Consider the following 17904-nt stretch of genomic DNA (forward strand, 5'->3'; position numbering starts at 1 on the left):
GGCACATTCTAGCATTGTCAGCTGGGGAGTGACTAGGATCATGCTCTTTTGATACCAGAATGATTCTGCTTTAGTGTCCTAGAGATAATTCTACTTTTCCATGTAGTTTCTCACCAAAGATAGTTCTTGAAATTGCCTCCGCAGTTTTCCCTATGTTGAGAAAGTTATTTCCCTCTACTTCTGCCCTTCTAATACTCAGTTTGCTATTTTGCATTATTTTCACAAGTAATCCTCCATCTTCAACTCCATAAATAAATGAAAACCAAGCCACACAGTTGGAAATCAAGTTTTGTTTTTATATGAACAGAAGTAGACCATCTAGAAATATTTCAGTTTATTTAAATTGTTAAGTAGAATATGAAACCAAATTTGTAGCTAGTACCAGAGAATGGACTTAACTGTTTGGTTGTTTAATGAGAACAGCTTCTACACAGGATCCCAAGAGACTTACAGAAAAAGGGGCAAAGCCCTAATATTAAGCAAATAAAACTCATGTTTCAAACAGGTTATACAAAAATTGATTTATACTCCATTTCCCTTTTTTTGATATTTAGAAAGTGCAGATTTAACAAAAGGTAGCCATATCCTTTCTATGTACAATGCCGATTATAATTATGCAACAACAAAACTGTCAGTCTGTTACCCAAAAATCCCAGTGTTTAGCTCTCAAACCTTAAGTCACTGAATTGAATAAGGATTAAAGAGGGTTAAAAATAAAAAAGCTACTGCCACATTCCAGATAAAGAAAAGCAACAAACACATTGAAAGTAATCTAACAACAGTTTTAACCTAAAACTTTTCGAGAAGCTTAACGTCATTTCATTATTATTTTTAGTGGAAAATTAGGGATTATTTGGCAATGCTGCTTTTACTAGTAGTAAACAATGATAAAGTCAAGTGAGGGAAAAACCTAAGAACCACCACCAGTGAGGCATATAAAATTGTTTTTAGGGCACTATCTGAAAAATTCATGGATGTTCATAGCAGATACGTCCCTATGTTGTTTGTTTATGTGAGCCAAGAGGGCATTAAAATGCTATCCACGACACAGCAAGACCTTTCAATGAAAGCTGCTGTCCTAAACTCAGCCTCTGCTAGAAATGAATCATGCTATTCACAATTATTTCAACAAAGGTATCATCTTAGGATGCTAGCAGCGTAGCAAACTTAACTTAGCCTATCCTAATGATAAGCAATGAAGCAAAACTAGAAAAAGGAAGTAAAAAAAGGACAGGGTTGGAGATAGCAAGATGTCTCCTCTTTACATGAAAAGCCTTTTGTTGTCCTTTTTCCAAATCCATGGTAATACAAGTTTGCCAAAAGGATGTGAAGATAGGACTCAAAATTAATAACATTCTGAAGTATTTCTAAATCTTAAGGTAAAGACAACTTAACACTGAAAACGTGTTCTTCAAAGGCCAAATCTCAATACATTTGGCAAACACGTTAATGAATTTCACTGCTCCTTCCCATCTTTTTAAACAATCTTTCCTGGGCTACCAAACTGCTAGAGGAGTTGCCAAATTGGAGACTACTCACATTTAGGTTATGAGATTTATTCTAGGAAAGTGAATAGGCTACACACCTAATTAGAAAGACAAACCACAATACCCTCCAAACACGAGTGCATGCAATTAACTCTTCCATTTCATAAACTCAATGGCTAGACAGGAAGGGAACACAGAGGGAAGGAGAAGAGGAACGTGAAGTAAAACAGCAAATGAAGGAATCTGGGACAGAAGTTTTAGGGGAGAGAGAAAATGAGGGGAAGACACAATTAACTGACATCTGATAGTAGGCAATTAGAATTTATCTTTCAGTTTACTTAGCAAGTTAAATCAGTGCTTTATGTTAAACTTGACAAACCTACTAGTTTGCCTCTTTCGTTTTTAAATAACTCACACCATGGGGTGGGGGGAGGGAGAAGCAAATAAAGCAGCATGCAGCAGACAGACACGAGGAAAGAGTGGCCAAGGAGAAGAACCGGCAGCAGGAATCGTTTTATTACATATCAAGCCCACTTAAAATGAGACTCAGCAAACCAAAGCTATCATTTCTGCATTACCCTTTGTCCTCAATTAACTACTTTGAAAATTACAGCCAAGCAAACCACAAACATTTGAATGGTTTATGTTTGGATGATATGTCTCCTGCACATGCTTCCACCAAAACAAAAAAAGGAAAAACCAAAGAAGTTCCTTTCCACATAAGGCACAGGACAAAATTAACCCCATTCACATATTCAAGGCGGAAATGAGTGTTTTCCTGGCTTTTGTTTGTTTCTTTTGCTATACATGTCTATAGATTATAGGGACTCAAGCACATTATCCATGACAGAAAATTCCACTGTTGTACAAAATAAAATTGTTAATTCTAACTTTTATTCTTATATAATTTGCAGAATAGAGTTGAAATGATTGCTATAGGTTTTAATGTTGATAAGAAGAACTGGACTATAATACAACTGAAACGCAGTGGTGAGCTGAGCAAGCACATTTAAAAATGAAGTCACAGACATGATTTTTCTATACATTTTTTTGTTTGAAGAAAATTATAAAGTCAGCAAGCAGTCACAGATGAAAGAACAAATAAAATAGGTGAACTGGATAGTTAAGATGAGGAACAAAAATATCTGTTTAGAGTTAAAAATGGACAGAGTGGTTTATTTTGCAGCAAGAAGAGAAAACAGGGTGGCGGATGGCAACTGACGGAACAGGAGGATGCTCAGCAACATTTGCTCTTCCAGCCTGTCACGCCTCCTCCACTGCTGATATCTACGTTTTCACTGTTGGGCTCTTTTACAGGGGTCTGGAACAAACACATAAGAAAAGTATCCCATGAAAAACATTGCCATGGATAAATCAAGATTCAACAGAAATATTCTCTTAAATGTTAATTTAAGTAACAAAATACAATTACAGTCACATGAGATAGGTTTTCTCCCCCGTGCAAAGTAAAGATTTGGAAGCTTTGTTTTTGATCTTTATTTTGCCTGCTTTCTCCAAGCTGTGAAATGCCTGGAGGCCTCCTGGCATCCCTATATAAAGCTTCTGAAATCTTCTCTGCCCTAACTCTTCAGAACAGAGGTTTATTATCTCCTAGCCCTGACTCCTGAGTACTCAGTACTTACAAAGCCTTATCAAAGATACGTATAGGGGCCGGCCCTGTGGCTTAGCGGTTGCGTGCGCACGCTCCGCTGCTGGCGGCCCGGGTTCAGATCCTGGGCGCGCACCGATGCACTGCTTCTCTGGCCATGCTGAGGTCGTGTCCCACATACAGCAACTAGAAAGATGTGCAGCTATGACATACAACTATCTACTGGGGCTTTGGGGGAAAAATAAATATTAAAAAAAAAAAAAAAAAGATATGTATAAAACCAATGCTGGGTCATGTCTAACTTCAGAGAAGTGAAACAGCCCTTTTCTGCTTAGTTACCTGCTTTTTGAGACTGAAGCCTGTATTTCCATACCAGAGCTTTAAAATGGTCATCCCAATCATGATATACTAACATTAAGTGGAGGAAAAAGGGTAGGGCAGAAAGCAAAGTTGTATAATTCATGTTAAAAATGGATATAGTGGGGCCGGCCCCGTGGCGCAAGCAGTTAAGTGCGTGCGCGCTCTCCGCTGCGGCGGCCTGGGGTTCGCTGGTTTGGATCCCAGGCGTGCAATGACACACCGCTTGTCAAGACACACCACTTGTCAAGCCACGCTGTGGCGGCGTCCCATATAAAGTGGAGGAAGATGGGCATGGATGTTAGCCCAGGGCCAGTCTTCCTCAGCAAAAAAGAAAGAGGAGGATTGGCAGATGTTAGCATAGGGCTGATCTCCTCACACAAAAAAAAAACGGATATAGAAAAAGTCAAAAGGAGAGACAGCAAAATATTATGTTAACAGTAGTAGCCTACAGGTGGTGGGTTTATAAGCAAGTTTATTTTCTTCTTTGTATAATCCTGTATTCCCCCCCAACATCCTAAATATTACTTGTAAAATCAGAAGAATATACTATTTTAAATGGATAGCCTTTACTGTATGTATGAAAGGAGAATACTTTTTTAGGGAAAGCTTACATACAGTAGAGTATACGAATCTTAACTGTACTTGATGGATTTTTAGTACATACTGTGAAACTACCATATCAAAATATAGAACATAATACCCCAGAAGGCTCCCTTGTGTCCTTTCCCAGTCAGTACTAGCCTCTAGAAGGTAATCAATACTCTCATTTCTATCACCATAGATTAGTTTTTTCTGTTCTTGACCTTCCTATACACAGAACCATATTTTATGTATTCTTTTGTGTTTGACTTCTTTTACTCAGTATCAATCTGTGAGATTTATCTATCCATGCTGTTGCGTCTAACAGGAGTTCACCATGAATGGAATTTTAAAAGCTAGGATGCAACTGAGAACTTTTTTTCTCACAGAAACAATATAAAGCTAAAGTAGCCCAAGGGGAAAAAGTTAACATATTTAAAAACCTCGTGTAGCCCAAGAGAAGCCTGCTTAACACATACCTCCATGAAATCTCTACTTGCACTTTGCGCTCACCTCCCTACTCTCACTGCCTTCTGGGACTCTTCACTGTATGGTAAAGACGCAAGCTTCAATTAAAAAGATCTTTGTGAGTTTTCATGAACAGCTAACTTAGCTCCTAAAAGAGATCTTTGAGAAAAATGTACAGAAGACAAAGAGCCAGCTCAGCACCCAGCCCACAGCAAGGAAAGAATATGGCTGCACAGGAAATACTCCTTCTCTGGGAACTTCCAGGCGCCGGCCAGTTAAAGATACATGGTGATTGTAACCAGGGGGCAACTTAGCACTATTCACCTAGCACCTCACTCACAGGCTATCCTTTCACAATTTAACTTAGATCCTTGAAACAGACTCTCTAAAAGAGAGAATTATCTCACTTAGAGTAAAACATTTTAGAACCAAAGTATTAATCAAGTTTATTAAATACAACTTTAAGCTGGTTCCCAGAGAAGAACAAGAAAAAAGCCAATAACTAAACAAGAAAAGTGGGCAACGGAATAAACACAAAAGTTTACAGAAAAGGAAATACAAATGTGATTCTTAAACACATTCTAAAAAAATGCTCACCTTCCTCATAAGAGAGCTGCAAATTAAATCTACATTTTTTCACCTGCCAGGTTGCAAAAGATCTGAAAGTCTTGTAATCCACTCTGTTGGCCAGAGTGTGAGTAAAGAGACACTCGCATACACTGCTAGTAGGAGTGTAGATGGGTACAACTCTCATGATACAATGTGGCAGCATATACCACAATTATAAATGTACATATGTGCTCTTTGGCCCCTTCTGGGAATCTGTCCTTCAAATATGCTTGCTATATGTGCAAAATGATTTAAATATAAAATTATTCACTTCAACACAATTTAGGAGATCATAAGGTTGAAAATCACCTAAATGTCCCTCATTGGGAAACCTGTCTAATGATGAAATATCCACTCAAAAAAGCAATGATTTAAAAAGTAGAATTATTTTAAAAAGTGGAATTATTTTACTTATATTAAGTGCCAAACAGTATTGAGCATGTTGCCTATCTGTACAAAAAAAATTAAAAAAAAAAAAAGAGGGGTGGGAATAAAAATATACATTCACTTACTCATATAGTAATAATTAAGCAATTAATTAATTAGTTACCCATGGGGGAGGAAAGAGGAGTTGGGGTAATGTAGTGTGAAACTTCTCTGTATGTTTACTCTTTTTTTTGCTTCAGGAAGATTCGCCCTGAGCTGTGTCAAATCTTCCTCTATGTTGTATGTGAGTTGCCACATGCAGCATGGCTGCCGCCAAGTGGTGTAGGTCCGCACTGGGAAGTGAACCCGGGCCACTGAAGTGGAGTGCGCTGAACTTAACCAGTAGGCCATGGGGCCAGCCCCCTTCTCTTTTTATTTTAAATGTTCAAACCATGGGAATGAATTACCTATTCAAATAACTCAGTTAAAAATGTTTTCAACTGCTTTCATTCTAAAGTTAATTTTTCTTTTATCAACTCAGGAGACAAAGCACTGCACAGCAAGTTGCTAGTCAGGAAACTCGACTATACTTCACATCTTCTAATGTAAAGCAAGTTTACGTTTGATGTTTTAACTCATAACTTTACCACACTGAAAAGTGTAAGTATGTATATGGAAAAAAATGCTACCTCATATCTGGGCCTGCCTACATTGGGAAGACTCTAGACTGAGATTTTTATTTACTGGTGTACCCATACTTTTTAACCTTTAATATGATAACAAGAAAGATCTACCTCACTGGGACACAGATTATATAATAACTATATAACACTATTTTAAAAAATGCCAAAATTGGTGAGAAGATCTAGGGACATAGTATAGACAGAAAGAAATCAGAAATGATGGAGAAGACCAAAAAATCCAGAAAGGAAAAGAATGCAGACACAAGGGTATTTCGATAAGTTTTAAGTCCTGGAATAATTTTTCACCGTGACCCACCAATCCCTGAAATACAAAGTACTTTGCACCAATTAAAAAACAGTGTTTTTCTATTCCTGTTATTCCCTTCACTTAATTAAAAATACAAACATATTTTTCCTAGTCCACCTAGTATTTTTCTATTCTTCTATTTCTATTTTTGTTTCTCACAGGAATATTGTAAGTAAAAATGTATTTCCTCAAGAAACTCTAATGGGTTTTACCTTTATCCACTTGTGAAAGAATATTTCAAAAAATTTAAATTGTTTTTATAATTTTAAAAAGAACATGTTAAAATTTCAAACCAAAACTGTACCTAAAGGTAAGAGTCAGTGAGTGATTCTGTCGTATGCCCCCCTCCCCTTACCACCATCACTCCCTTGGAGCACTCACTACTTAGAGTTTGGTCCACATCCTTCCAGATCTTTATTTTGCTAGACATAACCAGACGTGTGTGTCTGTGCATATACGTGTGTTTCATATCATACATAATTTTTAAAAGATCATACTACACATATTATATCTTAACTTACTTTTTATTACTCAATATATTATAGGTATAAAAAATTGTTCTAAGTCTCCTTCATTCTCTGAAATTAAATGCAATTTTTGATTGCAGGATTCTCAAAATAAAATATCTCCTAATGCAGCAACTCCCTAGACATGATATGCAGGATGTTGGCAGACGTGGAAGGGCACAACTTTTGTTTTATAGTCACACTGAACAGCAATAATTTGATGACTTTTTTTCTAGTTTGAACACTCAATTACAGTTAACAGATAATTATATTTCACTCTAAAAAAATAAGTTGCTTGGTTTCTCACAAATTTCACTAGATTTATACCTGCAATACCATCTCTATTACACCTTGTTTTATAGATTTTTTTTTTTTTTTTTAATCTTTGGGTTGGTTTTTGAAAAATACTGATATTTCAAGTAAAAAACAGAAAGGTTACCAGAAGCAATTAAATTTTCTCCTAAACAATGTTAGCTTCTACTTTAGGATTTGTGTCCGATTTTCTCTATTTTCATTTGCATTTAAATATATCATAGATTGAATAGAGAATTCAGAACTCATAACCAAATCTGTGTATTATATTTACTCATTTGAGGGAAAATATGAAAACTAGATTTCCCAATTTTGCTACAAGTTATTTGTACTGGCAAGTTTTGGAATTCATAAATTAAACCCAATAACTAACCAGGAGGTAAAATGAATTCCCCAAGATCACATTTTCAGCACTTTTTTTACATCACAGGTTGAAATGATTGGCTAAATGAAATTTGGAGATGGACTTACTCTATTTATTCACTATATAACATATACAAGCCCTTTACTGGCATGTCTGAGAAATGAATACACAGAAGAACAGTGATTCTGCAGCAATAACTACATAACAGATTCACCTCTTAAATTTTAAAAAATCATCTATGGGAATGTAAAGGATGTGTAAGAGAAATAAAGCCAAAAGTAAATAGAAGAGCCACAACACCACGGACCAAACAAAAAGCTGGGAAAACGAGTATGAAATTGGGGCCTAGAGAGTGAGTGTGGGAGCTTACAATACTAACTGTTACTACTAACTAGATCCTGCAGATTTCTAGATGGCTCTCTGTTCCCCTCAGTTCCTTACCTCACTTTGGAGGATTATATATTGGCAATGGGTAAACATTCAGGAACAATACCACCCAAACTCAGTTTTTGTATATAAATCTAGTACTTTAGGAAAGACTGAGTGTTCAACTATGACACTGGGCAACTTGGCAGTAAGTAAAAACAGAAACTTACCTTTCGAAGGATATCTTCAGCTAATGTGAGGAACGCCTTTTCGATGTTTATATTTGCTTTTGCACTAGTCTCAAAAAATCTAATACCATGCTCCCTTGCAATCTAAAATAGAGGCAAAATATCATCATAAAATTATGAAGTACAGGTTGCCAAGTTGTGACTTGAGCATCTTAGAGGAAATAGTAATATTATTCTAAAGGCAGCAGTCTCAACTACATTATATAAAACAGATTATTTCAATGGGTCAAGATTCAAACTGTCAAGCTCTTTCAAAAATACATACATAAATAAAGAAATAAACAAAAGTAATAAAAGAATCTTTTCCTTACACCAAGAGTTTACTTCAGATAGTCTAAACGTTACTTAGGGACAAATGTTACTTAGGGACAAATGTAAGAGAAGTTCAAAGTGACTCAGCAGTATCTGAAGTCTGCTTGTCACAGGCTACTGACCGTCAAGCTATGGAATCATAGAAATTGATACAATTCTTTAAAGTCTTAAGTTAAAAAATTGGGAACCACTGATTTTATTTTTCTCTCTTTGTAGTTTAAATAAGGCTACCAAATACTACTGCCACAGATTTGACTCTCCCATACCTGTTAGATATGAACTGAAAAAATTCACTTAAATGTTAAGTTATTGTTTCCAACAGCATTTAAAAAACGATGTGAAGGGGCCGGCCCCGTGGGATGGCGGCTAAGTGCGTGCGCTCCGCTGCTGGCGGCCCGGGTTCGGATCCCGGGCGTGCACCAATGCACAGCTTGTCAAGCCATGCTGTGGTGGCGTCCCACATAAAGTGGAGGAAGATTGGCATGGATGTTAGCTCAGGGCCAGTCTTCCTCAGCAAAAAGAGGAGGATTGGCATGGATGTTAGCTCAGGGCTGATCTGCCTCAAAAAAAAAAAAAAAAAAAATGATGCGAAGAGCTCTGCGCACTCCACACCACTACCGTAAAAACAATCAAGTAAAATACCATCTGCACAAAGAAAGGGCAGCATATTATTTTCATTCAGAGCTTTTTACCTGTTCTCCTTTTCCTTTAGGTACAACTCTTTTATCATCCATATCACACTTGTTTCCTAGTAACATTCTTTCCACATCTTCATTGGCATGCTAAAATACAATAAAAATTTAATTTGCATACTACCATGAATTATGGCTTAACAGTCTCTAAAAATGACTTTATTTTTCTCAATTTACGGAGCCATTTCTATAGACTAAAAGTTCAAAGCAGTTACCCTGAAACCACCCCATGCTAAAAGCCTACATAAATTCTTAAATTATCTAGAAAAAGAAACAATTCCCAAGACATACCCCTGTCAAATAATACTCTACCTCCATAGAAGGCTGTCTAGTTTCCAGTTATGTTCTCACCAAAAGAGAGATACATGCCTACATCTTTATAGGCAAAAGATCTGAAACTGGAACCTCTCACGCATAACCTAAATCCAAGCTGGATCATGACTTTGGATAATGTGTATTACCCTACAGAAGCATTAACTAAAAACTTCTACAGGGGCCAGCTCAGTGGCGTAGCGGTTAAGTGCGCGTGCTCTGCTTCAGCGGCCCGGGGTTTGCAGGTTCGGATCCTGGGCATGCACTGATGATGCCTGCTTGTCAAGCCATGCTGTGGCGGGGCTCCAAATAAAGTAGAGGAAGATGGGCACAGATGTTAGCTCAGGGCCAATCTTCCTCAGCAAAAAGAGGAGGATTGGCGATGGATGTTAGCTCAGGGCTGATCTTCCTCACAAAAAAAAAAAAAAATTTCTAAATTTCCCTTCAAGTCTCAAAAAAATACACTGTTAGGGCACAACGAGATCTCACAGAAAAATCAGTTAAAAACAAATGTTTGCTCCATCAAAAATCCTAATGACATCTTTTGCACAAATAGAAAAATCCATCCTTAAATTCATATGAAATCTCAAGGGACCCTGAACAACCAAAATGATTTCTTGAAAGAGAAGTACAAAGTTGTAAGATCCATACTCACTTTCTAATTCCAAAACTTACTACAAAGCTATAGTAATCAAAACAGTGCACTACTAGCATAAAGACAGATACATAAATGACTACAGAGCCCAGAAACAAACCCTCAAATACATGGTCAAATGATTTTCGACAAGAGTACCACGACCATTTAATGGAGAAAGGATAGTCTTTTCAACAAATGGTGTTGGGAATACCAGATATTAACATGCAAAAAAGAATGAAGTTGGACCCTTAACTTACATCATATAAAAAATGAACTCAAAATGGATCAAAGACCTAAATATAAAACCTAAAACTATAACACTCTTAGAAGAAAACATAGGGGAAAAGTTTTATGACACTGAATTTGCAATATTTCTTGGATATGAAACCAAAAGGACAGGCAACAAAAGAAAAAATATATAAATTACACTTCATTAAAATTAAAAACTTTTGTGTGTCAAAGATCACTATCAACAGAGTGAAAAAGGAACCCATGGAATGGGAAATTTATTTGCAAATCCTTTATCTTTGGTCCAATGCACCTTTCCCTGAATATCCCTACAGCCAAGGTAGTTATCTTCTCTGGATACCAAGAGTAATTTATGAGATTGGATTTGTCTTAAATATGAATCCATCACACTCTTTCTACCAGCCCCATTCTTATCTGGATAACTTCTGATCATCTCTTCAGGTCTCAGCTTAAATGCCATTCCTCATTTCAAGATTGTTTGGCTATTCTGGGTCCCTTGCATTTTCACATGAATTTTAGGATCAACCTGTCAATTTCTGCCAAAAAAAAAAAAAAAAAAAGGCAGCAGCTGGGATTTTGATAGGGATTGCACTGAATCTGTAGATCACTTTGGGTAGTGCTGCCACCTTAACAATATGAAGTCTTCCAATTCGTGAACATGGAATGTCTTTCCAATTATTTAGATCTTCTTTAATTTCTTTGGACAATATCTTATGCAAAAAATTTCCAGTGTACAAGTCCTACATTTTGGCTAAGTTGTTCATCTAAGTAGTTTTTTCTTTTTGATCTCTTTTAAATGGAATTATAGTCTTAATTTCATTTCAGATTATTCATTGCTAGTTTATAGAAATAAAACTGATTTTTGTACAGTGATCTTGTTTCCTGCAACCTTACTGAACCTGCTTATTAGTTCTAATAGTTTTATTTTTTGGTGTATGTGTGTGAATTCCTTAGGATTTTCTATACACAAGATCATATCATTTACAAATATAGCTTTACTTTCCAATTTGGGTCCCCCCCCCCCCTTTTTTTTTTTGCCTTATTGCCCTGGCTAGAACCTCCAGTACAATGTTTAACAGTGCGGCCACAGCAGGCATCCCTATCATGTTCTTGATTGTAGGGGGCAGGTATGATGTTTGCTGTGGGATTTTCATAGATGTTCTTTATTAGGCTAAAGAAGTTCTCTCTTCTATTTCTAGTTTGTTGAGTATTTTTATCACGAAAGGGTGTTGAATTTTGTCAAATGATTTTCTGTGCCTGTTGACATGCTCACATGGTTTCTGTCTTTTGTTAACATGGTGTATTACATTGACTGATTTCATATGTTGAACCACCTTTGCATTCCTAGGTAAATTCCTCTTGGTCGTGATATATAATGCTTTTTAAAATGTTGCTGGATCAATTCAGCTTCTTTTCATTTAAAGTTTTAGTTTCTACAACAAAGTTAAAATTAGTCAAAGCCAATCTGTTATATGTTAGAAAAACAGATTTTCTTTTTAATGGCTGGATTTTATGTATCTTGGTTCTCATGCTGGGAAACTTAAACCATCCAGCCTACCAAGTGAAGTGTATAATAAGCCTGTGGTATAATAAAAAACATGTTATTTGGTCTTTATCCTCATTCCTGGCATAGTACTTCTAATTTCCTGAGTGCTAAAAATGTCTCTCCTTATTCCTAACACGCCCCTTTCCACTTATCTAAGTTTATGCTAATGAAGGACTCATGGAGGGCCTCTACAGAGCTTCACAATGGAGGCTGGTCACCAGAGGAACCAAACAGCATGATCAGAGGGTTGGAACTTCTGCCCCTCCACTCCTACATCCCATGAGGCAAAGGGGGCTGGAGATTAAGTTCAACTATCAGAGGTCAGTGATTTAATTAACCATGCCTATGTAATGAAACCTCAATTAAAACACTGAAACAACGAAGTTAGGGCATCTTTCAGGTTGGTGAACATACCAAGGTGTCAAGAGGATGACATGTCCAAAGATGGTATGGAAGCTCTGTGTTCCCCAACCCCCATACCTTGCCTATGCATTCCTGAGTTGTATAATAAAATTGTAATTGTTAAGTATAGCACTTTTCTGAGTTCTGTGAGTCATTCTAGCAAACTACTGAACCTGAAGGTTGGTCATGGGAACTCCCAAATTTGTAGCCAAATCAGACAGAAGTGCAGGTAGGCTGGAGGACACAGGACTTGCATTCGAAGGAAGGGCAGTCTTGTGAGACTGAGTCCTTAAACCTGTGGAATGTGACACTAAGGCTCAGTACCTAGTGTCAGAATAGGATTGAATTGTAGAATACCCAGCTGATGTGAAAGAACAGGAAAATTGGTTGCAGTTGGAACAACACTGAATACTCTCTATATAAATTGCTCTTACTACACATACTACTTGGCCAAACTATAAAACAAAACCTAAGGAAATCCAAGATGGAGCCTTTTTTGTTTCAAAATCTGCATATCATTAACTGATTATTAAAAACTAACAGGTTTCTCCTTGAAAATTTCTTGTAGCAATGGAAAAGTTAGTAATGAGCCCTTAGGATTGCTACCATTGAAGATATTATCTTGGGTCTAATTTTGGCTTAAGACTTGGTCTTCGTATATTCAGCCAAAACTTGCTTTAAAGAGCTGGTGTTAACGAAATTCAAAGCCTAGAAGGCAGCAATAAGACATGAAAAATAATTCCAACAAGAGGCTACTTACGTTGTAGCACAGAAACAGACACGCTTTGACAGGCAACTTGACCTTATAAAAACTGACATCTTCACATGCAATGATTGGTACTATTTTCTTGGTTAGGTTTTTAACCATATTAGTACTCAGTATTTTCAAAATGTCTACAAGCAATATGACATTTCTATAACTGAAAATAAGTTTTAAAATTACTATTGAAAATATAATTCATTCATTCCATAAAAATTCACCAAGAAAGAATTCATTTAGAGAGAGGTGTATAAAATCATCAGTAGCTTCTATTTGGGGCCATCTTACAACATGGCTGTATAGAGTTTTTGGGTAATTTAGCAATTGCCTTGGCTAGGGTTCTAGATATACTTGCCCAAAAATGTAAGAAAAAGGTAGGCAAAAAATACATTAATCTTTGAAAAGTAGAAATACTCAGTAACTTCAATAATAATGATAGCACATTATACCCTAATGATCAATTAGAATACTTATTCTTCTCAACCAAGCACACAAATATGTTTATGAAGGGTTTATGCAATTTCTAGGTCTTACCTCATCTATGTTTCTAAGCCATTTGCTGATGTTTTCAAAACTTTTACCATTAGTGATGTCATATACTAGCATGATACCCATTGCTCCTCTGTAGTAGGAGGTTGTGATGGTATGAAATCGCTCCTGGCCTGCTGTATCCCTGAAATAAAAAGCAATAATTTGTATTAAGCATTTTGATATTACTACATCCTACATAAAGGGTGAAACAGTAGAACAGTTTGGTAAGATAGACAAAGACTAAAATCTACTACATGCCACAAAGCAAAACAGAACCACCAGTCACTTAATTCTTACATGGTAAACAATTATGGTTATTCATAAACATATATATGTTAATATATATGTTAATTTCCTTTTGACTCAAAGGAAATTAATGACCTATCTATACTGAATGAAACTCTGGAAGGGAAAACAGTAGAAAGTGACATATAAAACTCTTTATTAAGAGTTATTTAAAAATGAACACTAGCAAATGTGATAAAAACTCTTGGAATTTTATTTTACTTAGTGATCTAGTTTCCATAATGTAATACAAAAGCATGTAGAATTTTTACATTAAAGGACTTTACCATAGTATAGCCATATTTACCTTGAGAATCATTTGCAAAAAGTTGTAACGATAACCTCATTTATAAATGACAAGACAGAAATATGTAAATAGTAGTATTTTTCAATGCCTTCAAGCCAAAGATTTGAGATATTTATTTTGCTCCTGTAATTTTTCCCTCATTTGCATCACTAACTTCCTCCTTTTATGGATCATTCTCATCGGCATATATACGTTTTAACATCCCCTATCTGTTCTTAAAAAATAAAATTAAAATAAACAAAAACTCCCACATCCCGCCAACTAACGTCGCATTTCTCTGTTCCCCTTCCCAGCAAACTTTTTAAACTTTTTTTTTTTTTTTTTAAATTATAGCCTTGGGCCAGCCCAGTGGCATAATGGTTAGGTTCTTGTGCTCTGCTTCGGTGGCCCAGGGTTCGCAGGTTCAGATCCCAGGCAAGGACCTACTATGCACCACTCATCAAGCCATGCTGCGGTGGCGTTCCACATACAAAAAATAGAGGAAGATGGGCACAGATGTTAGCTCAGAGCCAATCTTCCTCACCAAAAATAAATAAATAAATAAATTATAGTCTCAAAGGAAGTCACAAAAACAGTACAAAGAAGTCATGTGTACCCTTCACCCAGGTTTCCCCAATGGTAACATCTTACATCATAGTACAAAAGCTAAACCAGGAAACTGACATTGGTACAATCTACAGACCTTATTTAGAGTTCACTTTTTTTTACATGCATTCTTTTTATTTTACATGTCTGTGTGTGCGTGTGTGTGTATAGTTCTCTGCAATTTTATCACATTTATAGATTTGTGTAATCATCACCACAAACAAGACAGAAAACCACTGCATCACCCCTTCACCCTCTATAGCCCCTATGCCCTCGCCAATCATCTGTTCTCCATTTCTATAATTTTGTCATTTCCAGAATGTTATATAAACGGAATCATGCAACCTTTTAAAATGGTCATTTTTCACTTTTTTCAGCATAATGCCCTTGAGACCCATCCAAATTGTTGCACGTAACACTAATCTATTCCATTTTATTGCTGAGTTGTAGTCCATGGTATAGACGTATCACAATCCGTTGAGTTACTCACCTATGGAAGGACACTTGGGTTGTTTCCAGTTTTTGGCTATTACAAATAAAGTTGCTACGAATATTCACGTATAAGTTTCTGTGTGGATATAAGTTTTCATTTCTCTGAGATGAATACCCAGCAATATTATTCCTGAGACATATAAGTATATGTTTAATGTTAAGAAACTGCCAAATTTTTCTAGAGTAGCTATACCACTTTATATTCCTACTAGCAACGTATGAGACATCCAGTTTCTCCGCATCCTCATCAGCATTTGGTGTTGTCACTATTTTTATTTTAGTTATTCTAATACGACATGTAGTGATATCTCATCATCATTTTAATTTGTATTTCTCTAAGGCTAATCATGTTGAACATTTTTGCCATCCATATATCCTCTCTGGCGGATTGTCTGTTCATGTCTTTTGCCCATTTTCTAATTAGATTGCTTGCCTTGTTTTTTTTTTTCTTACTGTTGACTGTTGAGAGTTCTTTTTACATACAAGTCCTTTGTCAGATATGTGGTTTGCAAGTATTTTCTCCAAGTCTGTAACTAGTTTTTTCATTCTCCTGACAGGGTCTTCTGTAGAGCGAAAGTTTTTAATTTTGTTGAAGTCCAATTTATCGAGTTTTTTATCTTTATAGACTGTAGCTTTAGTGTTATATCTAAGAACTTCACCTAGTTGGAGGTCCCAAAGATCTTCTCCTATGTTTTCTTCTAAAAGTCTTATGGTTTTACATTTTATATTTAAATTGATGATACATTTTGAGTTAATTTTGGTACAAGGTGCGAATTTTAAGTGGAGGTTCATGTTTTTGCTTATGGCTGCCCAATTGCTCTAACACCATTTGTTGAAAATGTTGAGGAAATATTCTTTCTTCATTGAATTGCTTTTGCCCCTTTGGCAAAAATCAGTAGGCCGTGGTTCAATCTATTTCTGGGTTTTTTATTCTGTTCCAATGACCTGTGTGTCTACGCCTCTGCCATTACCATACTGTCTTGATTACCGTAGCTAAATACAGTCTTAAAAGCAGGTAAACTGATTAATCCCACTTATTTTCCTGTCAGAGTTGTTTTAGCTATTCTAGCCTTTCCACATAAATTTTAGGACAAGCTTATCTACACCTACAAAAAAATCTTCCCAGCAAACTTTTTTAAAGAGTTTTCTCGAGTTTCTGTCTCCCCAAATTCATTCCTCAACCAATTCTAATCTGTTACTACTACTACTCTACCAAGACTGCTCTTCTTCAAAAGGTCTCCAACAACCTTCTGATTGCCAAATCCAACATTGGTTAGCTCCTTTTTACATATAGTCATCAGGCACCACATAATAACATTCTGGTCAACAACGGACCACATATATGACGGTGGTCCCATAAAATTAGTACCATATAGCCTAGATGTGTAACAGGCTATACCATCTAGGTTTGTGTAAGCACACTCTATGATGTTCACACAACGATGAAATTGCCTAACGATGCATTTCTCAGAACATACCCCCATCATTAAGCGTTGCAGGACTGTATCTTAATCATTCAGCAAGATTCAGTACAGCTGACCACTTTCTCTTCTTGAAACATTGACTTTTTGGACACCACATGTTTCTACGTTCTATGGCATTGGCCACTCATTTTCAGTGTGTGTGTGTGTGTGAGTGAGAGAGGAGTGTGTGTGTGTGTGTGTGTGTGTGTGTGTGTGTGTGTGTGTGTGTGTGTGTCAGTGAGAGAGGAAGACTAGCCCTAACATTCCATGCCAATCCTCCTCTTTTTTTGCTGAGGAAGATTGGCCCTAGGCTAACATCCGTGCCCATCTTCCTCTACCATGCCAATCCTCCTCTTTTTTTGCTGAGGAAGATTGGCCCTAGGCTAACATCCGTGCCCATCTTCCTCTACCATGCCAATCCTCCTCTTTTTTTGCTGAGGAAGATTGGCCCTAGGCTAACATCCGTGCCCATCTTCCTCTACTTTATATGGGACACTGCCACAGCATGGCTTGACAAGTGGTGTGTCGGTCTGTGCCCAGGATCTGAACCTGCAAACCCCCGGCCACAGGAGTGTGCCAACTTAACCGCTACGCCACTGGGCTGGCTTCCATTCTCAGTATCTTCTGTTGGCATTCTAACATTCAGAGATGTAGAAGTGAAGTTCTCTACACAGTAGCCAGAGTGACCTTCTTTAAATACATGTTTGATAATATCACTTTCCTGCTTAAAACTTCCAACAGCTTCAGAGGGAAAAGAATAGGCTTTTCAATAAATGTTGCCGAAACAACTGGATATCTCCATGCAAAAGAATGAACTTGGACCTTTACTTCATACCATATATAAAAATAAATTCAAAACAGATCTAAGACTTAAATGGAAGAGCTGTAACTCTTAGAAGAAGACATAGGGGGATACCTACATGAACTTGGATTTGGCAACTGTTTCTTACATATATCACCAAAAGCACATGTAACCAAAGAAAAAACAGCTAAATAAGACTTCATCAAAATTAAAGTTTTGTACTTCAAAGGACACTATCAAGAAAGGGAAAAGAAGGCGCCGGCCC

General features: G+C 36.7%; 1 protein-coding gene across 2 annotated transcripts in view; it reads right to left on the reverse strand.

The window, feature by feature from the left end:
* Nucleotides 1-275: 275 nt before the first annotated feature.
* RAB10 (RAB10, member RAS oncogene family) overlaps nt 276-17904 on the reverse strand; it is an 81751-nt gene continuing 64122 nt past the window's right edge. For both annotated transcript variants that reach the window (XM_087437039.1, XM_004418267.2), the window contains 4 exons: nt 13709-13847; nt 9269-9358; nt 8247-8348; nt 276-2808 (listed from right to left, as the gene is read on the reverse strand). In XM_087437039.1, coding sequence (XP_087293165.1) covers nt 2725-2808; nt 8247-8348; nt 9269-9358; nt 13709-13847 — 415 coding nt within the window. In that variant the 3' untranslated portion in view covers nt 276-2724. The remainder of the gene's footprint in view (nt 2809-8246; nt 8349-9268; nt 9359-13708; nt 13848-17904) is intronic.

Source organism: Ceratotherium simum, chromosome 11, assembly GCF_057802395.1.
Source record: "Ceratotherium simum simum isolate JZ-2026a chromosome 11, ASM5780239v1, whole genome shotgun sequence".
Classification (NCBI taxonomy): Eukaryota; Metazoa; Chordata; class Mammalia; order Perissodactyla; family Rhinocerotidae; genus Ceratotherium; species Ceratotherium simum.